Source organism: Aulonocara stuartgranti, assembly GCF_965226115.1.
Source record: "Aulonocara stuartgranti genome assembly, chromosome: 3".
Lineage (NCBI taxonomy): Eukaryota > Metazoa > Chordata > Actinopteri > Cichliformes > Cichlidae > Aulonocara > Aulonocara stuartgranti.
Window position 1 is genome coordinate 11,210,844 of NC_138941.1, and position 27,877 is coordinate 11,238,720.

The following is a 27,877-nucleotide window of genomic DNA, read 5'->3' on the forward strand; positions in this document are numbered from 1 at the left end:
AGGAGGCGAGATATCATCCTTGAACCAGAGCATCCAGCCCTCAATTTCGGACATAAAAAGCGACGTGGCCAGGCATGATAACACTTTGACTGAACTGCAGGACTGTGCCTCGAACCACTCTGACACCATCGCCACTCTCCAGGCCACTGTGGAGCGTTTGTCTGCGGAGGTAAAGAAGTTAGATGAGAGATGTGGAGCTCTTGAGGCACTCCAGGAGGAATCATTTAAGAACTGCAGGAATACCAGAAGGCACAGAGGGACCCAAGATGACTGAGTTGGTTCACACCTGTTGGCGGAGGCGCTATCTCTCGAGGAGAAGCCACTCATCGATCGAGCACATAGAGCGAATCGCCAGCGTCCCAAACAAAGTCATCTTCCTCGGCCCATCATCTTGAGATTGCACTACTACCACATTGGTGAGGAAATTCTGCTGAAAGCTGCAGAGAACAAGAACCTGATGTATAAGGGTTTTTAAAATAAACATCCTCCCAGATTTCCCTCCCTCTGTTGGAAACGCAGAGCCGCATTTGCAAATATGAGAGGAAGACTACGTGGGATGACCGGCGTCAGGTACAGACTGCTATACCCTGCAAAGCTGTTAGTGACCCATGGTGATGTGAGGAAAAGCTTTAGCGATCCCAAAGAGACCGTAGACTACGCGGAGAAGCACCTCTCCCACCCACCTTCAAATGTATTAAAAGCAAGGATGTATCTATATGTCTAACGCTGACACAGCACTGTGTTTCTTCTTTTCCCTTTATATTCCATGTAAAGGTGAATATGGAGCGTTTATGGAGCTCGTTTATTGACCAGCTGTCAGTTAGAAGGTAAGAGTTACTAGGTTAACAGAGGTTAGCAGTAACAGTACGGGGAAGTATATTGTGTTGTTCTTTTGTTGGTTTTTATTTTATCCTACTTTACTTTGTTATTTTGATTTTACCTGTTGTGAGTGCTTCCCGTAATTCTCCTTTTTCTTGCGCCGCTGCGGCCAGAGTTCACAACATTACATATTTTTGTATCTATAAACAGGAAGCTGACACTCTCCAGACTTTATCAAAGGTGTGAGCGTCACAGCAGAGGCCTTTGTGTCAACGTAGCTGAAGACAAAACACAGAAACACATGAAGGAGATTTTCCTGGCCTGGATTTTATACAAATATTCTGCAGTACATCAAAAATGAAAGAAAACCATTAGTCAACATATGAACATCACCTCTGAAGTTACAGAGCTTTGACTGGAGACACAGCTGAGCGTTTTGCATTTTGCATAATTAATTACATAATTAATTATGTAACCATAATTAAATGGTTACATCATCTTTAAAGTCCCCAGAGATCAGGAAAAGGGCCTGAGGGTGCTGTGTTTGGAGTCTGCTGGTTACAGTGTGCAGGACCTCACAGGCTGCTGCAGCGTTAGCAGAGGGCGGGACATACACAGCTATCATAATCACGTGTGTAAACTCTCGTGGTAGATAGTACGGTCTCATGCTAACCGCTAGCAGCTCAATGTCCTTACAGCATAGCGTCTCTTTGATAGAGAAATGCCCAGAGTTACACCATCTATCGTTCACAAACACAGCCAGACCCCCTCCTCCCTTCTTACCACTCTCCGCTGTTCTGTCATAAGAGGCTCAGCAGCTAAAGCAGCACACCTGGGTCTCCCAGCCTATTAAAAGCAGCCCTTTGCTTCACCTGCTTCACTAAACATTATTATTTTAAGCAGAGTGGTGTGATTTATGTAGGCATTGCTGTGTGACAGGATGACTTTTCTTGCACACCCACCAAATGAGGGCGCACATGCTTCCACGCCCACTGGTGACTGCACACATCCTTTCAAGGAAGCATTTCATTCATCCCTAACAAATGGAACAAAACACTGTGCAGCGTGTTCAGGTTTGAACGTGGCCCTGGCCTCTCTCTGCATCCACCTGGCACATGCAACACACATCCACTCCCTGCTGAACTGCTTGTATTTGATGTGTTGAAGTTTTGGTAAAGTTTGAATAAATTCCACTTTATTTATAGGAACATTTCATCTGTGGACTCCTGCTTCCCCTCTCCTTGAGCCAGTTTGTGACGGGAACATGACATAAGAAAAGTAATTTATCCCTTTTTGATTCTGTGTATCTGGCGCTCATCCAGTGAGTTCACACTTGGCAGAAACAGACTGAATTTGTCTGGAGAACTTTGGCTTCAGCCAAGTTAGATAAACACACTGTGTCTCTGTCAAAACAGCAGTGTAGTTGTGGCACCCCTGTGAGGGAATGACCACATGAATATTATTTTGTGTAAAACACTCATGTAACGGGACATTTTTCATTGCTATATGTATTTATTTTCAGTTTCTTTAAGAGGATAGAAAATCCATGTAACAGGGATTCATTTTATGTTAGAAAACAGTGAGGGCGGAACTTTGGTGCTTGCTCCGGGGTTTCGGGGAGCAGTAAGTGGAGCCCACCTTCCGCTGCTTCCTCAGACACGTTCTGGAGGAAAGCAGAGACGCATCGTGTCTTCCTTACTCTGCTCTTCACCTGCTTTTACAGGTCGGTACACGGTGCTCGCACCGAAAATGTTGTTTATTGTCACCATGGTTACCCACGTTAATGTGAATGGGAGAGTTAAGGCGGTCCGCCAAAGTTATTTATATGTAAACACGGGAGAAAACCAGAGGAGTGTCCCGCGCGACCGCACCGCGAGCCCGCTCGTTAGGTGGAGCGCTCGTGAAGCAGAGTCAGTGCGCTCCTATGCTCTGTGCAAACGTGTTGTAATGCTCCAATCAAATCAGTTCTGTGAGATGTGAATGTTAATAGTTCTGTTAAAGTGACTGAGTAGATTAGCTAGTGTAACACAAGCACTCTGAGCAACTCTGTGTAGCTAACAGAGGCATTCATGGGTTGATTCAACAAGCTGTGTTTCATGATGCACTAAATAGTGATTTTGCCAGTAAATTACTGGAGGGAACAAATGTAATGTATTTACCAATGCTGTTATTGAATAGAACTGTTTAGCCAGTAAGACACTGCAGAAGACAATGTGATGTGTTTATTGATATGATAAAAGGATGTAGCTGTTATGGAAAGAAGTGTGAACTTGAGAAACTGAACCAGTTAAAAAGAGTATATTTCACTGATGTTGTGAAATAAGTAAATGTAATTGATGTGAATGAGGAACCAGCTGAACAGTATATTGAAAGCTCATGTTTAGTGTTTTATAGCATTTATTTGTGTGAAATAAATCAGACTCAGACACGTTCTGGAGGAAAGCAGAGACGCATCGTGTCTTCCTTACTCTGCTCTTCACCTGCTTTTACAGGTAACATGTTTGTCATCGAGGTCTTCATCCTTGGGACCCGTAACATAGTAACTTCTTCATTGTTATACTTCTATAGTTTTCCCATTTTGTGAGCTGTGGATGTGGAAAGTGTCTCAGTGACACATCCACATGAAAACGGCGTTACCTTCGTTCATTTGCACGTCAAATGAACGAGCTGTTTGGACTTTAACGTCACAGCTGATGCTTCGATACTCGAACTCAAGAGTTCAGCTTCCACTCAGAGGTACAAGTACACACAGCAAAGATAAACGTGTACACAAGGTGGAACCCACAAGTGCACAGCTCCGACCAGAGATGGGCAGTAATCCGATTACTTTTTCCAAGAAACGAGTAAAGTGAGGGATTACTATTGCAAAAAAGGTAATTAGATTACTGTTACTTTCCCGTAAGCACGCTGCGTTACTGCGTTACTAAAACCGCAGCTGTGTGCAGATGAACAATGGATAATCTATCGAGTGTGGAGAGAGTGTGAGCGTGCAGCGTTTAAAGCGTGGAAGCACTGACCTTACTTTGAGTTTGACTCTGTAAAAAGTGACAAAAACATTAGCATCCGCTGTTCACTGCGTGGGAAGACAACATGCTCACTCACTATGTGTTAATGGGCATGCTTATTTATAACTTTGATAAAATGTCATAAAAATAATTCCATGCCAGCTCACCATTGGTGATCAGGTAGTTTCTGTTCCAGTTCCAGTCCCATAAATCATGAAGCTTGCTGCCAGAAAAGCTTCAAATCTCCTTTGAAAGCTGTTTGTGGTCTTGATTGTGGGAGCTTCAGTTGTCTGACTCCAGCTGCCACACAGTGCTCACTGATATCATTTGCAAAAACCCCAGTGTGACAATATTTATCAGTGAAGCAGAAATCAGGAAGTGACGACTTTTCTTTGAACATTTGCTAAGGCTAAGCTGTGCTTTCTACCACAGTTGGGAATTTCCTGGTTTACAACAAATTATTGTGTCAACACCGCATAAGATTTCAAACTACAGGAAAATCACTGGAGTTATAAGAGGCAGACAACGACACACACACCACATGCATGCTGTTGCTATTTATTGTGGATTAACCTGTCAAGGGCAAGAACAAAATAATTCTGCCTCAAATACAGGAAATCATAGCTTTCCTGTATTTCCTCCATTGTTGGCATGCTGGTTAGTGCTGTTGCTCCACAGTAAGAAGGTCCTGGGCTAAATTATCCATGAATGTAAACGGCTGTGTGTTTCTATCTGATAGACTGGTGAGCTGTCCAGGGTGTACCCTGCCTGGTAACCTATCACTTCAGGGTTATTTCCCAGCCCTGCTGCAACCAGGATAGAGATAGGAGGATGGTAGTTGTTGTAGACCCATTCAATTTCAATTGAAGGATTAAAATGTTCCAGGAGCTCAACTTACTCCATCTGAACATGTTTCAATCGTGTTTTATGAACACAACATGCAGCTTCACTGAATATGAAAAGGTTGTGTTGATTTAACTCAGTTGTTTAAGTTTCTGCCAAAGGAAAACCTTTGTGTGCAACCAGTGTCCACTATTGGATCAAGTAAATCCAACATGTTTTTGTCAGTGCAAGAAGGAGTTACGGTGCCTGTATTCCTGCACAATATTGTCCCGGGAGGGAGGAAAACTTTCTGGTGAAGTTTTGGTTGATTTTTGGGTTTTTCTTGACACTAGGTTGATTTTATCAGTGAGGTTTGGATTGTTTTCTTTCGCTAAGAGAGAGAAAGATGGTTTTATGCTTGGACATGTTTGCAATGGGCCCCAGTATTTGTTACTTTATTAGTATTTTATTGGTTGCGTTTGTTTGTGCTTTTGTTACAGTGCACTGAGATAAGAACATCTGAGAGGTGTGATCCACCGGTGGTGATATTTTGGTATTTTGTGAGTTCCCGATTTAACAAATCAGCTCTTTAATCCAGACCTGAGAGGTTGAACTTTAAAGCGCTATAAAATATTCTTACTGGAAACAGTCGCAAAGAGTTTTTCTCCATGATTATAATGGGCTTGGGAGAAATTCACTTATATGGGACATTGATCACATGAGAATAGGGCTGGGCCATATTATACCGTTCACGGTAATACCGTTATAATGTTAGGCAACGATAGGAAAATGAAATATCGGGATAGAATATGAGTAAAACGCGCATGCGCAGTGCCTGTGTTTTCATACACACATGGCCGATTGTTGAGTGAAACAGATGAACCAGAATTGGTTTGTAAAAATGGTGCAACTTCAGTGATGTGGAACTGGTTTGGTGTTTGTCCGTCAGATACACGACAAAGCACATTTTTTTGCAGAACATGCAAGCGGCCGTCGTTATTGTCGTATTTGTCGGACTAAGATGCTCTTAAATCTGGGAGTAACTGGGTCCTAAACTCCGTATAATTCAGGTCAAACGAACACTGCAGCATCACTGAGAGTTAAAAACTGTCTAAATTCTTTCATCTTTAATAAAACGATCAGCATTGCTGCCTTACCAGGTGTAACTATGAAGTTTAACTTCCAGGCATCCATAAAAACAAAATTTATTACATTTAACGGAGTTAGAAGTTAGCAGGAAGCTAGCGGAAGTTAGCTCGCTAGTTTCGCTAGTTACCTAAGCATGATATTGCATGTTCTGACTGAGAGATTTCTGAAAAAATTCAAACGTACAGCTCTGCTATCACTTCCAACATAAATGAAGACAGGAAACTAAACAGCAGTGACGTTTGTAGGGTTACTGAAGTTGGGCTAGCTAGTATATAATGATGTGCTACATGATCGCTAGCGACACAGCTATGTTAGCATAACATAAACAGTGAAGCTGGAGGACGAACACTAACACTTTTCCACTTATAAAAGTTAAGGTTCCTGATAGTTAGAGACAAATGCAATCGCATGGCAGGATGCTGTAAATGGACCAAACTTCAGTCAGGAGAACAACTGAGATAATCCATCCACAATACGAGGTTAGTCATTAATATACTGCAACAACATGGGAATAGAGCAGCTGCCAGAGAATTCAACATTAATGAATCAATGGTACAGAAGTGGAGGAAGCAAGAAGAATGAGTTTAATAAAGTTTGATTTATCTGACTGCTTTGTTTCGCTTAATGTGCCTTATAATCCCGTGCACCGAAAAATACGTACTGCACACTGCAGTTTAATGTTGCAAAGCACCTCTTTTTAACTTCAGTGGATATTATACATGGTTATGCTCAGGATATGTCAGCCCATTTCTACTGGAAATGCCTTTTGGTTAAACTTTCAGCAAGGAATTTGCATTTTCACTGTTACATTTTTATACAGCTTTTAATGTACATAAAAACCAGCTTCTTGTTTAAGTGAAAATAAATGGAAGGTTGTCTTTTTGCGCTAGTAATGTTGTGGAGTTCTATTTCGTCTCGCATCAATTATATCGTGGGTTATATCGTTATCGCAAATTTTCAAATATATATCGTGATAAATATTTTTGGCCATATCGCCCTGCTCTACATGAGAAGTCCTGAGCCTAAAAGGATTGCAGTGAGTCAATCCAGTCCAAAAACAAGGAGCTGTTGTCCTTTAAAATGATGACGTCATCATGCTGGTGATGGAGGCTCGAATAGGCTGCGCATGAGACTCCATTATCAGCAATATCTGGTATGAATGTGTGTGGATGTATGCATGTGACTGGACTGTGACGGACTGACGACTAAAAGTTTAACTGACTTGATACTGAGACAAAAACGGTGCCGACTTTAGGATTAGTGAATGTCCACAACAATTCACCCAGCCTGTAGAAGAAGGGTGGAGGTTTTGTCTTGCTTTGTTTGTGCAGGAGCAGAAGGATGACAGAGACTAAAGGGGGAGGCTGTAGCTTCACATGAGTGTGAGCTGCAGAATTAACCCTTTGGTTGCTAATGTTGAGTCACTGATGTTTGCATTAAGAAAATTGTGTTTTATTAGCTGTGTTTTAATTAAGGTATCACATTATATTGTTGGGAATGTTAAATGCTAAAGTGAAGAAAAGCTTTGTTTTCACTCATGACTGAACATGTTATTATTAACCATAGCAGGCCACTGTAAATAGTCAATTAACTGTTATAGAGGAAAAAAAGGCCAAAAACTCTGTTAATACCTATGAATAACAGGCAATGATAGACTTGTCACATTCAAAATAGAGATATGTAATAACAAACACGGGTCCGTGTCATTTAGGTTCTCCATTGAAATAGTCAATCATTTAGAAAAGTAGAATATATATGTCTCAACGCTGTTTCTCAATAATATCAAAAACCTAAAAACTATTGTTGTGGAAGATAGAAGTCACTGTGACAGCCCTCTGACTGTGGAGGACGTTTGTAATCCTATTTCTGCACTTAAGGCCAACAAATCTCCCGGCACAGATGGTTTAACTGCAGAGTTTTATGAATCATTTTCTAATCTCCTGGCTCCGTTCTTACTGCAGCTTTTCATAGGAAGTGTAGAGAATAACATCCTCCCTCCTACTCGTACTCAGGGTCTCATAACACTTATTCCAAAGCCAAACAAAGACTTACTTCTTATTGATAATTGGAGACCCATCTGTCTGCTCAATGATGACTATGAGATTATGGCTTTAGTACTTGCTAACAGAATGAAAGAGTTCTTGGACACAATTATGGATGAGACACAATCAGGCTTTATGAGAAACAGACACCTTTCTAAGAACATGAGACTGGTTTTAGATCTACTTGATTACTCTGATTTGGTATCTGACTATAGCTTCATTCTCTTCCTGGATTTTTAAAAGGCTTTTGATACAATTGAACATCAATTTATTTTCCACTCTTTGGAAAAATTTGGCATTTTTCTGTAAAGCTATCAAAACCTTGTACACGAATGGCAATAGCTCAATTAAAATGATTAAGACTCCACCCAGAGATTTGACCTGTTATACAAGGAATCAGCACAGCTGATAAGGAGCTCATCATCAGCCAGCTAGCTGATGACACCACACTCTTCTTGAAGAATGCAAATCAAATCCGTCCAGCCCTTAGTGTTATTAGTGATTTCTCTGAGGCATCTGCTTTATGTCGAAATCTAAAAAAATGTGAATTACTAGCAATTAAAGGCTGCACTGCAAATGCTCTCTGTAACATTTCTGTTAAACAAGAAGTCACATATCCAGGACTGTTAATATCCAAAGACCAAAAGTCAAGATGCTCGTCAAACTTGTCAAACAGTGTTGGGGAATTCTCAATGGTGCTTGGTGCCATACCCTCAGGGACTTTAATGTTATATAAAAACACTGACAGCTCAATATCTGCCTCAGTCACTCTCCCTGATCCAGCTGAGTCAGCAGTGGGAAAAATCTGCTTTTCACAGGAACTTGGTAACAGCAATAAGAGAATACGTAGTTTATTCCAAGAAGATATCGTGTCTCTCCCATATATAGAATATCTTACTGGAACCGACATGTTCCAGATATCACCTGGAAGACAGTCTGGATGATCCCATAAATATCTAATTGTGAACAAGGTGAAGGAAATCTCATATAAAATTCTTCATAAATGTGACCCAGCCAGTCACTATATGGTAACATTTAAAAGAGACATAAATACTAATTGAACTTTCTGTGGGGATCATCCAGAAACTGTGGCACATCTCTTTTGGTTCCTCTACACAGAGATTCTGGAAGAATTTAGCAGTTTTGTTATTGTCCATATTTTAAGGGAGTTTTCTTTACGATGGAAAATGTTTTATTCTTTTTCTTTAAGTTCCCCAGGAAGAATGATAAATGTTTTTTTTATTAAAAATTTGTTAATACTTTTAGCTATTTTATATCCATAAATGTAAGTTTATTAATAAAACACCATATTTCTGCCGTTTTATAAGGATATGAATTGTACATACAATCAATTTCAGACTCAACCAACAAAAAGCCTCTCAGAACAATATTTATATTGTAACAGTTGCTATTGTAATGCAGTGTATCACCACATGGCGGCGCCTCCTGTCTCACGACTGGTTTCACCCCCTTTTTGTTCTTCTTCGCACTTCTCCTGTAATGGATGCTCCCGTGTGTACGCGGACTAGTGTGCTCTTTAGTAATGTGTGGTAGAGGTAGCACTTTTATTTTTGATATTGTAAATAAATGAGTACTTTTTGGAAAGTCAGAAGCTGTTGCTCATTCGCTATCCACCTGCACACCTCCGCGGCTGGCTTCATCTCCACTGCACGTTACAATATGTTGATTTTTTTCGCCTACTCATATCATAATTTTTTTACTCCTGGTTCTGTATGTTCATGTTCTGTTCTTTTGTAAACTTCATCTGTTTGTATGTTGTATACTCATTGTGTTTCAATAAAGTTCGATTTAAAAAAAGGTACGTTCTAAACGAAGCTTCAGACGTCACTGATCACGTGACTCTGGCCAAACGAATCAAGCCTCGACACGGTGCTTCTGAAGCAGCGCGTTGATCTTTCTGACACACGCACCGGAGCGTCAGCTTCAAGCGGACCATCACTACGTCTCACATCTAAAGGTGTCAAGGTAACTTTGAACTGAGTTCAGTCAATCTGGAGTTTTTCCAAGTTTTCTGTTCCTCTTTGTGAGAGAAGAGCGTTAAAGGCGGGGCTCTCCAGAGTCCAGCAAAACAGGAAACCACAGCTGGGTGTGTGTAAGTGTGCAAACCAATAGAATGCATAGAATAGAATTCGAATAGAATTCAACTTTATTGTCATTGCACATGCACAGGTACAGGGCAACGAAATGCAGTTTGCATCCATCCAGAAGTGCTTTAGTGATATAGGTATATTACAATATATATTAGCAATAGTATAGATATGTAAGTATATTACAGAAATGGGTCTATTATGGTATGTTATAATGTACACGGTATGAAGTATGTTGTGAATATTCTATAACTATAAGTATGTACAGGCTGTAGTGAGTACAAGCTATGTACAGGCTATGAACAGGATATAAATATGAAAAACTATACAGAATATGAAATAAATAACTTTACAGAAATCTGAGATATACAGCTGTACAGAAATGGGAACTATGCAAGTTGTAAACAGTTGTAGGATTAAAGATTATCGAATGTACAGAATGATTATTTACACAGAGCTATACAGTAGTGCAGTTAAGATAAGTGAGGGTGTAGATAGTTTCTACAGAGGCTATATAAAGTGCTAGTGGTTGTGAGTGGTGATTCAGTCCATGTTATTATTGTGTTTGAGGGTACAGTTGTCCATTGTGGGTGTGTGTATGTTCAGTCCATGAGTTTAACGTGGGTCAGATGTCAGGAGGCAGAGTTCAGGAGTCTGACAGCTGTGGGGAAGAAGCTGTTCCGGTACCTGGTGGTCTTAGTCCGGAGGCTCCTGTGGCGCCTCCCAGAGGGCAGGAGGGTGAAGAGTCCATGTGATGGGTGACTGGGGTCTTTGATGATTTTCCCAGCCCTTTTCAGACACCGCTTCCTGTAGATGTCTTTTATGGCAGGAAGTGGTGCTCCGGCGATGCGCTGGGCAGTTTTCACGACCCTCTGCAACGCCTTCCGGTCCGAGGCAGAGCAGTTCCCGTACCAGACTGTTATACAGTTGGTCAGGATGCTCTCGATGGTGCAGCGATAGAAGTTCACCAGGATGTCTGAGGACAGGTGGTTCTTCCTCAGGGTCCTCAAGAAGAAGAGGCGCTGGGGAGCCTTCTTGACCAGCTTGGAGCAGTTGGTCGTCCAGGTGAGATCCTCGGAGATGTGGACTCCCAGGAACTTGAAGCTGCTCACACGCTCCACAGCCGTCCCCTTAATGTGGATGGGTGGATGTGGGTCAGCATTCCTCCTGTAGTCCACGATGAGCTCCTTGGTCTTCTCGGTGTTAAGCAGCAGGTTGTTTGTGTCGCACCACTCAGCCAGACGATCCACCTCCTCCCTGTAGGCGGCCTCATTGTTGTCACTGATGAGGCCAATCACCGTGGTGTCATCTGCAAACTTAATGATGGTGTTGGAACCATCAGCAGGTCTGCAGTCGTGGGTGAAGAGGGAGTAGAGGAAAGGGCTCATCACACAGCCTTGTGGTACATTGTGATGGTAGATGAGCAGTGGTTATCCAGGCATCGTGGGGGGGGGCATCACGGGCATTGGCAAGAAAAAAATAAAATAATCGGTCGTACCCATGCTTCCAGCGCATATTGGGAAATTCGTAGGCACCGAGTGGTTTTCTATCAGCCATTTGCTGGGAGTAAGGGCGCCCTCCGTTTGCGAGGTGCGCCTGCTGCTGGTGGCACAGGGAGGAGAGGGCGGGGTGGCGGGGAGTCTCTGGCTGGCTGGAGCGGCATCTAATAACCAACTCGCAAAACAAAATAAAAACAACAAACAGATATTATGATACAGACTTATAATCTGCACCGATGTTTTTTCTAAATTCTATAAAGTGAGCGCGAGAGCCCTCGGTGCGCCTACGCGCTGCTGAAGTCAAAGTAAACTTTATTGTCATCTCCGCTACAGACAGTCCAGCATATAGAGAGACGAGACGACAAGGCTGCAGATACAGCGGTGCAAGTAAACAAACAATAAATATAAGAAGAGTAAGAAAATAAATCTACACTTTAGGACTCGGGGTAAAGGATCAATAACAATTTAAATTATAATTTACAGTTTGATGATTTAAAGTCTCACACAACCCGTCAAAAGGGGCGGGGCCGTCTGCTTCCAAGTAGAGCACATTTCATTTATAATGATGTAAATCCAAGCCCATCATGGATTCACGATCTGAATCCTGGGTTGTGTGAAATCCCAGAAATCAACCTTAGACAAAGTGAATCTGTGAACTAAGGTGTAGGTCTGTTAGGTTAATTGTGCTGATCCTCGGGTTGGGGGATTTGTGTTTGTACTGGAGCGCAAAATTCAAACCAATGGAAGATGGACAACAAAAGTTCAAAGCCATCAGGTGCTCAGGTTAGAAAAAAGAGAAAAGATGCAGGTAAGCAGACGTGTGATTGGATAATGGCAGGTCATCCTGAACCAATCAGACTAAACTCCAAACAATACATTATGTTACAGATTTTAATATTAATTAGTCATTGTTACTTGTTGATTTGTCCTTTTCTCATTGTGTGACGAATTATGACGACTGTTTGGTAGCTGTTATTGTCTCTCTCTCTCTCTTCATGTGTGTTTCTCTGGTGAAACAATAGTTTTGTGTTAATGTTAGGGCTGCACGATTTTGCATAAAATGAGAATCACAATTTCTTGGCTTAGAATTGAGATCATGATTGTCTCATAACAATAAATAAACATAAAACAACAAATGTCTCACGTTTTGTTGTTGCAGCAAAATGTTGTACTGCTTGAAATTCCGTCTCCACCGTTGCTCGACGGTGCGTGTACAGAGCAGGTAGTGCAACAATAGAAAAATAGTTGCGGGACGGCACTGTGTAGCGTTTGTGTAGGGCAGGCCTGCCCAATCCCAGTCCTCGAGAGCTACTATCCTGCAGCTTTTAGATGCATCCCTACTCCAACACAGCTGAATCAAATGGTTTCTCTTCAGCATGCCATCATGTTTGGCAAAGGCCTGATAACAAGCCATTCATTTGATTCAGGTGTGTGGGAACAAGGATGCATCTAAAAGCTGCAGGACGGTAGCTCTCGAGGACCGGGATTGGGCACCCCTGGTCTAGGGTTTTGATCGTTTTCCTAAATCCCTCGTTTTGCACAGTGTTGATGGAGCCGTATCTTTGGTCAGGTGATAAGTGATAGCCTCCGTGATGTCTTTGTGCCTGCGGGAGTTCGACGTGTATAGGGAAGCGCTGTATAAGGTTCCCGTTATTGATGTTTGGGTGGTTGACCGGGACGGATTTTCTCCTGTCACTTTCTCGTCATCCCTGACGTGCTCTCCGTTGTTTTTTCCCTGCTAATTTTAGCATCACATGGCACAGCTTCTGTATCACGTGGTATAAGGCTCCGCCCTTGTCATTTGTTGAGCAGGAAGAGTGAGCGCTTGTTTTCATGCAGAGTACGTCCCGGATCAAAATGCGGTACATTTGATTCCTGTTGTCTTTGCTTGATGATTGGTTTGAGTCTTGACAATCCACATTGCTGGCGTTGCATCTTTCAATGCCAGCAATGGCAGGTATCAGTGCTCAAACCTTTTGTGTTTGTTTCCAACAAGTTGCCCACCTCGGGAAACAAAAATGTGTTCTTTTACTTGTCAGATGAACATATGAGACACTTTGACTCTTCAGTGCAGTGTGGAGCCTAACAAAGATCTGTTTTGTGTCCCAGCTGATCAGCAGGAGGAGAGTCTGACGGAGCAGCAGAGGAACATTTTCAGCTACTTGGACTCAGCTCAGCCACTACAGAGGAAACAATGAGCTCAACACAGAAGGTGACAGACAGAGCAGGACCATATGACCAAAGATATTTATCACCATATACATTTGAACATTTGCCATAACGATGTAGCTGACGATATAATTGACAGCAGACAAAATACTTTACAGCTGCACAACTTTATCAATGGAACTTCCGGTTAGATCATGAGAGGGTGAAGACGCGTGTGCCACAGCTCCTGCACCTGATCTTACGAAATTTCGACAAATATCAAAGTAATACATCTTCTTCCCACAAAGCAACATAGGGATTGTGAAGAGTGCATTCTTCTCCAAATGCCTCCAAAAAAACTAAATCCGAAGCTAGTGGCGACAGAAACGACCGAATTTGATGTGGCCTCAACTGAAAATGACGGCGCCAAAGCTGGCACGCCAGTTAACTCCGCACTCGAGGAATATACACAAGGTAACAAACAAGTACTCTCTGCGATTACTTCCTTGGATAATAAGATAACTCAAATGAAAATAGACGTTTGCGACACCCTACGTGGGGAAATCGCAACGCTAAGGGCTGAAAATAACGAAGCCATCACAGCTCTAAAAACGGTAATGGAAAATTACAATGCACAGCTGAAAGATCTATCAGAATCAGCGACAACCACTTCTAACTCCGTGGTGAAACTAGAAGAAAAAGTCAAACAACTTTCTAACAAAGTGGAACAACTGTCCGAAAAATGCACTGATCTGGAAGGGCGTTCAAAGAGGAAAAATATAAGGATAGCCGGAGTACCTGAAGGTAGAGAAAATGGTCAACGTCCTAGAGACTTTGCGGCAAGGCTACTACGAGACCTACTAGACCTGGACGAAACCCCACTGGTGGACCGTGCACACAGAGCCCTACGAGTGACCCCAGAAGAAGAGGCCCCGCCACGACACTTGATTGTGAGGATACACTATTGCCATACTATGGAAGAAATACTTCGAAGAATCTCCACCAGGAAAAATCTGAAGCTCGGAGAAATCCGCGTTCAGATTTTCCGCGACCTACCCCAGGCGGTGGTAAAACGACGAGCAGCGTTTACTCCAGCAAGAAACCTGCTTCGAGACCAACCCGGAGTTAAATATGGACTTCTATACCCGGCTAAACTTAGGGTGACACACAATGGTACGGAATTGGTCTTTATAGATCCCAACGAAGCACTTCGCTACGCACAAGAAAAATTTGGATCTCAATAAGGACGGCATAAGGTAGATAAACCAGAGCTCTGCATCTGGCCCAATGACACGTACTTACTTTGATATAAAAAATCATCATTTGCCCAGGAGCTATGGACAAAGGAAGTTTTGAGATAGAATATTTTGGTAAGCTTAGTTTTTGTTATAGCATCCCCTCGAAAAAAATTTTTTTTTTTTTTTTTTTTTTGGGATACACGGAAGGGGATGCATTGCTTACGTTTTTTTTTTTTTGTTTTTTTTTTGTCACGGTTACACACGGGTAGGGGGGTGGGGGGTGAGGGTAGGGACCCATATCTCGACTGTACGAATATGGAAAATACGAGAATTAAGCCGCCCTAAAGTATACAAATGCAAGATAATGGAAAGGTAAAAAATGTGGATTTAACTTTTTGTACTTGGAATGTAAAGGGTGTAAATGAACCTGTTAAAAGAGGCAAAGTTTTATCGTACTTGAAATCTCTTAACGTGGATATTATTTTTTTACAAGAAACTCACTTGAAAAATGCGGCTCACAATAAACTTAAATGTAGATGGATAAATCAGGTGTACTACTCAACACTTTCCGCCAAAACTAGAGGGGTAGCTATCTTAATCAAGAAAGATACCCCGTTCAAACATAACTCCACTATAGTTGATAAGAATGGGAGATATGTATTAGTGACTGGGGAGCTGCATACTACTCCAATTATTCTACTGAATGTCTATGGGCCCAACCATGACGATCCAGAATTCTATAGAAAGGTCTTCAGCTTAATTCCGGATATACCCAACAGTAATTTAATAATTGGAGGTGACTTTAACCTAGTATTAGACCCATATTTGGATAAATCCTTGTCCAAAAAAATCACACCGTGTAAAAGCAGTAATTTTATTAAAACATATATGAAGAATATGAATATCTGTGATGCGTGGAGAATTTTAAATCCATCAGGCAGAGAGTATTCTTTCCACTCCCACGTACACAATAGTTATTCAAGGATTGATTATTTTTTGGTGGATGGAAAAATGCTCCCCCTAATTCGAAATGCAACCTATCATAATATTATTATCTCTGATCACTGCCCCGTTACTTGCTCCTTTGCACTTAGTAACCCCATTAAAACATACAGAAATTGGAGATTTGACCCACAATTACTGAACGATTTAGAATTTAAACAATATATAAACTCTCAGATGTCCTTATTCTTTGATATAAACGATAATGCTGAGACCTCTCCAGATACACTATGGGAAACGTTTAAAGCTTATATCAGGGGGTTTATAATATCATATCAAGCGTCACGGAACAAAAGGAATAAATTAGAACAGCTAAATTTAGAAAAAAGAATCCACGAACTGGACGTCAATAATGCAATGGCTCCTTCTTTAGATAAGTATAATACTATTTGTGCACTAAAATATAAACTAAACCAAATATTATCTATTAATATTAATAGAACTTTCACTTTTGTGAGACAGAACTATTTTGAATTTGGGGATAAACCCCATAAGTTGCTAGCCAGACAACTAAAGAAACTAGAAAATGATAGAGCGATTCATAAAATCAGAACAAGTAACGGAAATCTGGTCACATCACACAAAGATATTAACGATAACTTTAGACAGTTTTATGAATCCCTTTATACTTCTCATCCCACTGCAGGGCCTAATGAAATGCAGGAATTTTTAGATAAATGTGATCTTCCTGTGTTAGACCAGACAAATGCCAATATTTTGAACGCTAAGATCACAACTGAAGAAATTACAAAATCTATTGGATTACTAAAAAACAACAAGAGTCCAGGCCCTGATGGGTTAGGGAATGAGTTTTATAAATACTTTAAGATCAAATTAAGTCCATATCTATTTAAATTATATAACCATGCATACAAAATGAGCACCCTACCTCCAACATTGAATGAAGCAACTATTATAGTACTTCCAAAAAAAGGCAAAGCACCGGAGGAAGTGGGATCATATAGACCTATTTCTCTATTAAATTCTGATCAAAAAATTCTGGCTAAAATACTAGCGAGTAGACTTAATACAGTAATAGATAAATTGGTGCATTCAGACCAAACAGGTTTCATTCCAAACAGGAGTTCTTTTAATAATCTTCGACGTCTATTTAATATAATCTATTCCCCCAAGGTACAACAGGACCTACTTATACTTAGCTTGGATGCCGAAAAGGCATTCGATCATGTGGAGTGGTCCTACCTCTTTGCAGTCCTAGAAAAATTTCAACTGGGACAAGATTTCATCTCTTGGATAAAACTACTTTATAATAATCCCACAGCCAGAATTCTTACAAATCAGACATTATCAACTCAGTTTAAACTCAGCAGAGGTACAAGACAAGGATGCGCTCTTAGTCCATTATTATTTGCCCTGGCTTTGGAACCCTTAGCACAGACAATTCGAACCCATATGGATATACACGGTTATGATACAACATACACTTCTAATTCTATATCGCTTTATGCTGACGACATATTATTATACATAACAAAACCATTAATATCCCTCCCAGCAATTCTCTCCGTGATTGATAAATTCAGTACTTTCGCAGGCTACAAGATTAACTGGGGAAAAAGCGAAATACTGCCCATTAAATTAGAGAATAAACAATGGCTTACATCTCTCCCATTTAAAATATCCTATGAAAAAATCACTTACTTGGGCATTACAATACCAAAAAAATACAGCTCCCTAATGAAAGAGAATTTTCTTCCCTTACTGGAGAAACTTAAAAATAACATTCAGTACTGGAGGACACTTCCTATTTCTTTAATAGGGAGAGTGAATTCAATAAGAATGGTATTCCTCCCGCAGTATTTGTATCTGGTTCAAAACATCCCAATTTTCTTGCCCAAATCTTTTTTTAAAAAGATGGACGCCATCATTATGCCATTTATATGGAATTATAAAACACATAGAATAAAAAAAGACCACCTATGCAAACATAGATCCCTTGGTGGACTTACACTACCTAACTTTATGTATTACTACTGGGCATCAAATTTAAGAATAATTTCCCTTCTATTGGATGACACAGCAATACTCCCTAACGGCTTACAGATGGAGCGGGAGGATTGCCTTCCTTACTGTGTTGGTGGAATACTACTCTCTCCTATTCTTTTGACAAACTCATATTACAATTCGAATCCAGTGATTTATAATACCGTACAAATTTGGAGACAAATAATTAAGCACTTCAAATTGAAAAAACTATCAATGTGTACATCCATTACAGCTAACCCCTCTTTCCTTCCATCATGTGTAGACGGAGCTTTCAATATATGGCAGGAATTGGGAATTTGTAAATTAAAAGATTTATACCTAAATGATACTTTTATGTCATTCCAACATTTAAAAGATAGATTTGGATTGCCTCACAGTCATTTTTTTAGATATCTTCAACTAAGAGACTATATCCGTACATACCTGCCACAATTTGAAAACATATCGTCCGATCCTTTGGACAGATGTCTTAGTGATGGAAGGGGGTTTGAACAGAGAATTTCATTATTTTATAATTCAATACAGGAGATGAGTATACCTTCAACTACTTCAATCAAAGAGGAGTGGGAAAAAGATTTTGGGACTCTCCTATCAGAAGATTTCTGGCAGGAGGCCTTACACAACATAAATACGCTTTTTATTAATTCCCGTCACTGTTTAATTCAGTACAAAATTATACACAGACTACACTATTCAAGGGAAAAACTTCACAAAATGTATCCAGAGTGTTCCCCCCTCTGTGAAAAATGCAAGATACACTATGGAAATCTGTTACATTGTTTTGCACTATGTCCAAGGCTTCAGGGTTTTTGGTATGATATATTTACTTATATGTCTAATATTTTTAAAAGTAAGATTGAACCAAATCCGACAGTAATCATCTTTGGGATTTCCAACGAAACACAAAATTTACAACATTCTCAAAAAAGGTTTATGGCATATGCTTTGATTATTGCAAAGAAATTGATCCTGCAGCTTTGGAAAGGCAATGAGACTCCTGTATTAAAAATGTGGCTTACTGAACTTATAAACACTCTTCACCTTGAAAAAATAAGATATAGTATGAATGACAATGTAAAAGATTTTGAATTAATCTGGCACCCTTTACTTATATACCTTGGGAAAATATAAAACTTTGTTTACTTGTTTCTCTTCCCTTTTGCCGACAGCCGGGGTATTGGGACCCCTTATGGGTGACTGCGGGTTTTTTTTTTTTTTTTTTTTTTTTTTTGTTGGTGTTGTTTAATTATTTGCCTTGTTAGTTTAGAGAAAAAAAGGAGCATAAGCTATGTTATGTCAATTTGTAAAAACTACAACCATGATACTTGCTCTCAATAAAAATATTTGAAACAAAAAGCCATCAATGTATTTTCACTGAAACAAGCAGCTGTTGTTTATGTGCATTAAAGTTATATAAAAATGTAACAGTGCAAATGCAAATTCCTCGCTGACAGTTTAACCAAAAGGCGTTTCCAGTGGAAACTGGCCGACACATCCTGAGCATAACCATGTATAATATCCACTAAACTTCAGAAGAGGTTATACAGTCGTGGCCAAAAGGTTTGAGAATTGCATAAATATTGGAACCTGGAGAAGTTGCTGCTTAAGTTTTTATAATAGCATTTTGCCTGCACTCCAGAATGTTATGAGGAGTGATCAGATGAACTGCATCGTCCTTCTTTGCCATGAAAACGAACTTAATCCCCAAAAAGCCTTACCACTGCATTTCATTGCTGTCATCAAAGGACCTGCTGAGACCATTTCAGTGATCGTTTTCTTAACTCAGGTGAGAATGTTGGCGAGCACGAGGCTGGAGATCATCATGGCTGTATCCCGATTCAGGTTCTGCAGCTTTAAAGTCCTCAAGGGCCGCGTACTCAAAGACCGCTAAGGCCGAAGTGCGGGGCTCGTAGGCTCGTGAAATGGGACGTCTAGCCTCCGTCGCGCTGCCCAGGTTGCCTAGCAACCATGATACTAACAGCTGGAAACGTTTCATACAGCTTTGTTTGACAGAAATGAAGGAGAACATATTTAGTTCATTTGTTTCTACATGAGCTCTGTGTGATTTGATGAGTATCTGAGGCTGAGACCACAGGACTGTGAAACAGTCCCGCAGCGGTACTGCCGTCGGACAGACCCGACATTCCCAGCGAGCTGAGGAGGAAAAGACGGGGGTGTCGTGCTGGGAAGGAGCGCCGTCGCCCGAGAAGGAGACGTTATCGACCATCTCTTCCTTCTGTAATCATTGGAAACGTAAGATCTTTGCCCAATAAGATGGATGAGCTCACGTCGCTAACCTGGTCACAGAGGGAGTACCGGCAATGTAGCATCATGATGCTAACGGAGTCGTGGCTAACACCGCTAACTCCGGACACAAGCGTGACACTACCGGGATTCCAGCTGCTGCGAGCGGACAGGACCAGAGACAGCGGTAAGAGGAAAGGAGGGGGACTGGCAGTTTTTGTGAACGACAGATGGTGTAACCCTGGGCACATCACTGTGAAAGAACAACTCTGCAGCAGAGACATTGAGCTGTTAGCCGTTAGCATGCGTCCGTACTATCTGCCCCGGGAATTCTCGCATGTTATCACAATAACAGCGTATGTCCCCCCCTCGGCCAACGCGGATGCAGCCTGTGACACTCTCCACTCAGTGGTCAGCAGACTGCAAACACAATCTCCGAGAGCCCTTCTCATAATATCAGGGGACTTCAATCATGCCTCTTTGGACTCCACACTGCCCACCTTCACCCAGTATGTGACCTGCTCAACCAGAGACAATAAAACACTGGACTTACTGTATGCCAATGCTGAAGAGGCATACAGTTCATCACCTCTCCCTCCACTGGGCAAATCTGACCACAACCTGGTGCACCTTGTCCCTGTGTATGAGCCCTTAGTGCGCAGGGTGCCACCAGCCACCCGCACAGTGCAGAAATGGTCAGAGGAGAGCGAGGAGGCTCTTAAGGACTGTTTTGAGTCGACTGTGTGGGAGGTGATCTGTGACGACCATGGAGAGGACATCGACAGCCTTACTACATGCATTACTGACTATATTAATTTCTGTGTGGATAACACCGTACCTACCAGGACTGTACGGTGTTTCTCCAACAACAAACCTTGGATTACCCCAGAAATTAAAGCTGTCCTCAAGCAGAAGAGGAGGGCCTTCAAATCCAAAGACAAAGAGGAGTTGAAAAGGGTGCAGAGAGAGTTGAGGGGACTGATAAGGAATGGGAAGGACAGCTACAGGCAGAAGATGGAGAGCCAGCTTCAGCAAAACAACGTTGGTGAAGTCTGGAGAGGCCTCAGAACCATCTCAGGCCACAAACAGCAGAACTCTCTGCCTGGGAGGGATGTGAGATGGGCAAATGAACTGAATCATTTCTTCAACAGATTTGATTCAACCATGAGACAGTCTACAACATCGGCTGCAGACTCACCCACCCCCACTACTGCTGCTCCACCTCAGACACTTCACACCTCCTCTATTCACCCTGCTCACTCCCCCCCACCCCCAACAACAGCATCCAATACACACTCAACACAAGGCTCCAGCCTGTCTCTCTCAACCACCCAGGTTAGGAGGGAACTGAGGAGGATTAATGGCAAGAAGGCAGCGGGCCCAGATGGCATCAGCTCGAGGGTCGTCAGGTCCTGCGCGGACCAACTGTGTGGGGTGATGGAGCACCTCTTCAACCTGAGCCTGAGGTTGGGAAGAGTCCCACAGCTCTGGAAAACCTCCTGTGTTGTACCAGTGCCAAAGACTTCACGCCCCAAGGACCTCAACAGCTACAGGCCGGTGGCTCTGACATCCCACCTGATGAAGACCCTGGAGCGGTTGGTCCTGGCTCAGCTTCGGCGCCTAACAAGCTCATCACTGGACCCACTTCAGTTTGCCTACCAGCCTGGCATTGGCGCGGATGATGCCGTCATTCACCTCCTACATCGTTCCCTCGCTCACCTGGAGACCGCTGGAAGCACTGTGAGAATCATGTTCTTTGATTTCTCCAGTGCCTTCAACACTATTCTTCCCTCGGTTCTGAAGGACAAGCTGGAGAACTCTGGAGTGGACCATCACCTCACTACCTGGATTTTGGACTACCTCACCGACCGACCACAGTATGTGAGGACTCAGGGCTGTGTGTCGGACAGGGTCGTCTGCAGTACGGGGGCCCCACAGGGAACGGTTCTGGCTCCGTTCCTCTTCACCATCTACACTGCAGACTTCTCCCACAATTCCACCCAGTGCTTCCTGCAGAAGTTCTCTGATGACTCTGCAATAGTTGGCCTCATCACTGATGGGGACGACAAGGAGTACAGAGGACTGACTCAAGACTTTGTGGACTGGTGCCAGCTGAACTACCTCCAGATCAACGCCAGTAAAACCAAGGAGCTGGTGGTAGACTTCCGCAGGCACAAGCATTCTCCACTGCAACCACTGAACATCCAGGGTATGGACATTGAGGCTGTGGACAGCTACAGGTACCTTGGTGTTCATCTGAACAACAGACTGGACTGGACTCATAACTCAGACGCCCTCTACAGGAAAGGGCAGAGCAGGCTGTACCTGCTGCGGAGACTCAGGTCGTTTGGGGTGGAGGGCCCACTCCTGAAGACCTTCTATGACTCTGTGGTGGCTTCTGCTATCTTTTATGGTGTGGTCTGCTGGGGCGGCAGCATCTCTGCTGGGGACAGGAAGAGACTGAACAGGGTGATCCGAAGGGCCAGCTCTGTTCTAGGATGCCCTCTGGACCCAGTGGAGGTGGTGAGTGACAGGAGAATGGCGGCTAAGCTGTCATCCCTGTTGGACAACGTCTCCCACCCCATGCAGCAGACTCTGACAGCACTGAGCAGCTCCTTCAGTGGGAGACTGCGGCACCCACGGTGTGGGACGGAGAGATTTCGCAGGTCTTTCCTCCCCACTGCTGTCAGACTCCACAACAAAGACTTTAACTGAACAAACACACACATCCACACATGTGCAATAACACTAAGTGCAATAATCTTTTCTGGCATCGTTGTATTTTTACTCAGTTGTATATAGCATTCGTATTCTATTTTTATCTTATTGTATATTTTTATTCTATTTTATTCTACTGTATATAGTATATTATTTTATTCTATTCTGTACAGCTGTGTACTGTATTTATTCTTATTGTATTCAAATTTTTGCGTCATAACTTTTGCACTGTCCACTTCCTGCTGTGACAAAACAAATTTCCCACATGTGGGACTAATAAAGGTTATCTTATCTTATCTTATCTTATCTTATCTTATCTTATCTTAACATGATTGTTGGGCTTCATTTCTGTGCTGAACAGTCGTTTAAGATTAGCTGTAAATAACAATTAGCTGATGTTGTTCATGAGACTAAAGTCATCCCACTGTGGTAATGTAAATATAATATGGCCAATATTATAGTTATTATATTGTTGGCATTACTAAATTTGGCTCAGTGCTTACATATATGTGTAAAAAGCAAATGTAGGAGCTGTGATAACTGTGTCTGATAGAATGAAGAGTAGACTGATATATGAAATATTCCTTTATTGGGTGAGAAAATCAGACCATGTCATAACTGCTTTAAGTCACACAGAATAGATATCAGAGCCTTAAACAGGCTGACTTCTGCTAAATGGGTCAAACTGGGCAGAAAGTCTACGAACACATAACATCCTTATAGAATATGATGTAACACTATAGATCAACTTAGCTCAGAATATATAAAGCATATAAACAGTTACAGCAATATGATGCAACAAACACAGCAGCTACTGATCCAAAATACTCAAAGCTTCATAGAACTGAAACCAACATTTATTTTTAGCTCCATTCTGCTGCTGATACAGACTTTAGGTTTCTGAACATTAAACTTGTTGCTGCCTTTCATAGTGTGTAACTTGAAGGCCCTGAGTACTTTCTCCCACACTGAAAACACTGGGATGATCACATTATTTGAACATTACCTAATAAGACTGATTCAGCACAGACAGTTATGTTAAACTTTCCTAGCAGTCCTTCACAAACAGGGAACAGTCTGTCTATTCTCTCCATCTGTCAGCTGCTGCTGGCTCTTCCTCCTCCTCTTCCTCACACACTGCTGAGTTTGTCCTAGTGGATCATCAGGGCTGCAAAGCCTCACAGATGATGTGCAGCAGTGGCTCCCTCAGTCTGTCCTCACTCTGGACACTTGCAGTCGTCACACATGGAAATCAAATGTGTGATAAGCTGCAGGATTCAAACACAAGTGTAACTTATAAACACATGTTCATACTTTTATTCCACAATCAGAGAGAAAGAAACAGAGAGAGAGTGCAGGACAGACAGACAGGTGACAGTCTCAGGTGTACACACTGCTACACAACAGCACCAGAGAAGCAGGATTTAGTGTTTGTGTTATTACGAGTGTAAACAAGAAGAGTTCCAGATGGTGCAGTGGACACATGTGTGACTGCTGTGATTAAAGCATCTTTCTTTCAGCTTAACGAGTGAACCGTCAGCTCGTTCAAACACACGTTAAAGTGCGTTTGGCTCGACACCACCGAACAGAGGCAGCAATATAACACAGCTAACATTAACAGTGCAGTGAATCCTGCTTGTGCCGTGATGTTCAGGACTGCAAACCGAGCAGCATCACTGACTTTCAGCTTGTTGTGTTTGTGGATATATGACTGACTTTAATTATCCACAAAATCATCACATTCTCTGTCAGATTAAGGTCGACTATTGAACGGCGTATATTTTAAAGGCTTTAAAACCAAGTTAACGCTGAAAGTACAAACATCACTAATGTCACATAACTCTGCCGACAAGGCATAGCTATGGCTATGAAATGCTCTTTGTGTATCACTTCTTCATTATGAAAGATGTCATTAATGCACTAGTAATGTCTCATCTGGAGTATTGTTCAATCATTTGGTCAGCAGCTAATAAGACAGATCTTAACAGACTTCAGTTAGTCCAGAATAAGGCGTCCAGATTAGTGTGAAGATGTTCATACTATACTAATATTGATCAAATGCATAATAACCTTTCTTGGCTTCCTGTACAGGCTAAAATATTCTATGGCTTACTTGTAGTTCTAAAGAAAGCAATTCTGTTAAACACACCACATTTATTCTGCTCAGCTGCAGTATCCAGATGAAATACATCATATTACACAGTTTTCAACAAACTGCAATTTAGTAAATGCTCGAGTTAAAAGTAACGTTTTGTAAAACTGTTACATTTAGAGCAACTTTTAAGTGGAATAAGTTGCCTTAAAAAATTAGAGAATTATTCAAAACTTCAATGAACACTTAAAAGCCGATTTACAGAGCTTTTAGTTGTTGTAAATATTGTAAGACATGATTTGTTTTTGAAATTTGTGTAATGTTCCTCAATGTTATTGATATTATTATTATTATTATTGATTGCTTATATTTGAACAATTGTGAAACCTCACTGTGGATGTAAGAGTGAAATTATGTGGATATCTTGAATCCACTTTATTGTGTAATATTTTATGTGAGTATTTGACGGAAGACGAGCAACATCTGTTGTGGAAGCTAACGGGGTTCCTTTAGAATAAACAAACATAGGATTTATTATCACTGAATAATTCTGTATAAATCTATACAAATTATAGAAATATGTAATAGGAAACAACAAAATAATCTAAATTATAAAATAGTGTGTGTGTGTGTGTGTGTGTGTGTGTGCAATCAGGAGGGATGGACATGATTTTAGTGTTTGAACAGTCATGAATTATCTTTAACAGCAGGTTGGATGTAATGTGTTAGAACTACCAGCAGGTGGGGATAAGAGACCTTTAAGGTGTTTGGTGCCACGCTCCACCTTCAGGTTTAAAACTAGTGTTAATGGAGTTTGAAGGTTGAGTTTGTTCCACGACTGCATTTCACTCACTGCCTCTGTTTGTATCTCTGTCACTGCAGGACCAACATGGAGCCAGAAGTCAGCGCTCTCAGGAGGCCGACAAACCTCACAGAAGAAAGGGAGAGAAAAAACACACCTGTGACGAGTGTGGGAAGGGTTTTACTGTGAGGGCTAAACTCAAACAGCATCAGGTCATCCACACTGGAGAGAGACCGTTCAGCTGTGACTTGTGTGGAAAGTCTTTTTCCAGGAAGGGTTCCCTAAAAAAACACCAACTCATCCACAGTGGAGTTAAAGCGTACAGCTGTGATCAGTGTGGCAGAGCTTTTCCTCACAGTAGCAACTTACAGAGTCATCTAGTTACCCACTCTGGAATTAAGGCATACAGCTGTGATCAGTGTGGCAGAGCTTTTACTCACAGTAGCAGCTTACAGAGGCATCTAGTTACCCACTCTGGAATTAAGCCATACAGCTGTGATCAGTGTGGCAGAGCTTTTACTCAAAGTAGCCACTTACAGAGGCATCTAGTTACCCACTCTGGAATTAAGCCATACAGCTGTGACGAGTGTGGGAAGGGTTTTACTGGGAGGGCTAAACTAAAACGGCATCAGGTCATCCACACTGGAGAGAGACCGTTCAGCTGTGACTTGTGTGGAAAGTCTTTTTCCTTGAAGGATTCCCTAAAAAAACACCAACTCATCCACAGTGGAGTTAAAGCGTACAGCTGTGATCAGTGTGGCAGAGCTTTTACTCACAGTAGCCACTTACAGAGTCATCTAGTTACCCACTCTGGAATTAAGGCATACAGCTGTGACATCTGTGGAAAAACTTTCAGCCAGAGAGGGTACCGAAATACACACCTACGTACACACATGGAAGGAAACTACAGCTGTGACCAGTGTGACAAGAGCTTCAGGAATCTCAGTTCATACTCTGCACACAAACGATCCCACGTTACTAATAAACTGTTTCACTGTTACCAATGTGCCCAAACATTCACCTCATTGTCTGCTCTGTGCAAACATCAGCGCGATCACTCAGGGCTGAAATCACTCCTTTCACTGGATCACAGTGAATCTGAAGACACAAAAAGATCCTCTGGTCAGACTCGAAAAGCTTGAGATCAGGCTCCACAGAGTTCAGATAGAATCATTTAAACTTGTGTTGAATCAGAATCAGAAAGGGTTTTATTGCCAAATGTTGAGCAGGTTTACAACATTAGGAAATTGCTGCGGTGCTTCAGTGCAAACATACTGTCAGATAGCGCTTAAATAGACATGAAAAAATAAAAATAAGAATAAGAATTAAAAGTGCTACGTAGATAGATATATACATGATATATACATGAGTGCAGGTGGTGATCAGTGCCAAACATGGGATGATGTAGTGAACACAGCGTAGGGTCATGTGTTAGGGGTGGGAACAGTCATACGGTTATTGTTCATGAGTCCGACAGCAGAGGGGAAGAAACTGTTCTTATGGCGAGAGGTTCTGGTGCGAATGGACCGGAGCCTCCTGCCTGAGGGGAGCAGGTCAAACAGACTGTGTCCAGGGTGAGAAGGGTCATCTCTGATCCGAGCTGCACGCCCCAGTGTCCTGGAGCGTGCAACCAGTTGAACTGAACTGGTTGCTGGGCTGAACTTCTACATAATACAGATCTACATGGGATCTTCTTTTCTGTTTTTTACTGAGTCAGTTTTGTCCTTTTTTCTCTGTCCTGGTTTTGCTCGTCTGTAAATGATTGAAATTCAGTCAAATAGTTCATTGTTCTCCAGCGAAACGTTTTGGAAACTCATGTTTAACCTTTAAAACTCTGACATGTTTTAGCACACAAGGCTTCATCGGGGAGTTCACTCATGATTGGACCATGAGAACAAAGGTTTTTAGTTCTTTCAAAGAGAGTCTTGGAGATGTTTGATGTTTCTGTTTTTTCTACATAAAGGAATAAACTATTTTTCTTGCTTCATGTAGTGTGGAAGTTTTTAAGGTTTCTTCATCTGTTATGTTCTTGAATGTGTTCACGTGAAGATGGTACAAATAAACTCTTGTCAGAGATTTACAGTTATCAAACAGGTGAATAAACAACACTGAGACACTTGGAGACGGTTAACGTGCTGCACGGGTGAGGGCTCAGAGAGGACTCACACAGAGCTGCAGTAGT

The 27,877-nt window shown here is 41.8% G+C and overlaps 1 protein-coding gene across 1 annotated transcript; it reads left to right on the forward strand.

The window, feature by feature from the left end:
- Nucleotides 1–556: 556 nt before the first annotated feature.
- Nucleotides 557–27,677, forward strand: LOC309703021 (uncharacterized protein; the record flags this gene model as incomplete). Its single annotated transcript, XM_082527730.1, has 4 exons — nt 557–691; nt 775–827; nt 9,718–9,823; nt 25,776–27,677. The coding sequence occupies 4 exons, from the start codon at nt 557–559 to the stop codon at nt 26,835–26,837; spliced, it is 1,356 nt and encodes a 451-aa protein (XP_082383856.1). The 3' UTR covers nt 26,838–27,677.
- Between the last annotated feature and the right edge of the window lie 200 nt (nt 27,678–27,877).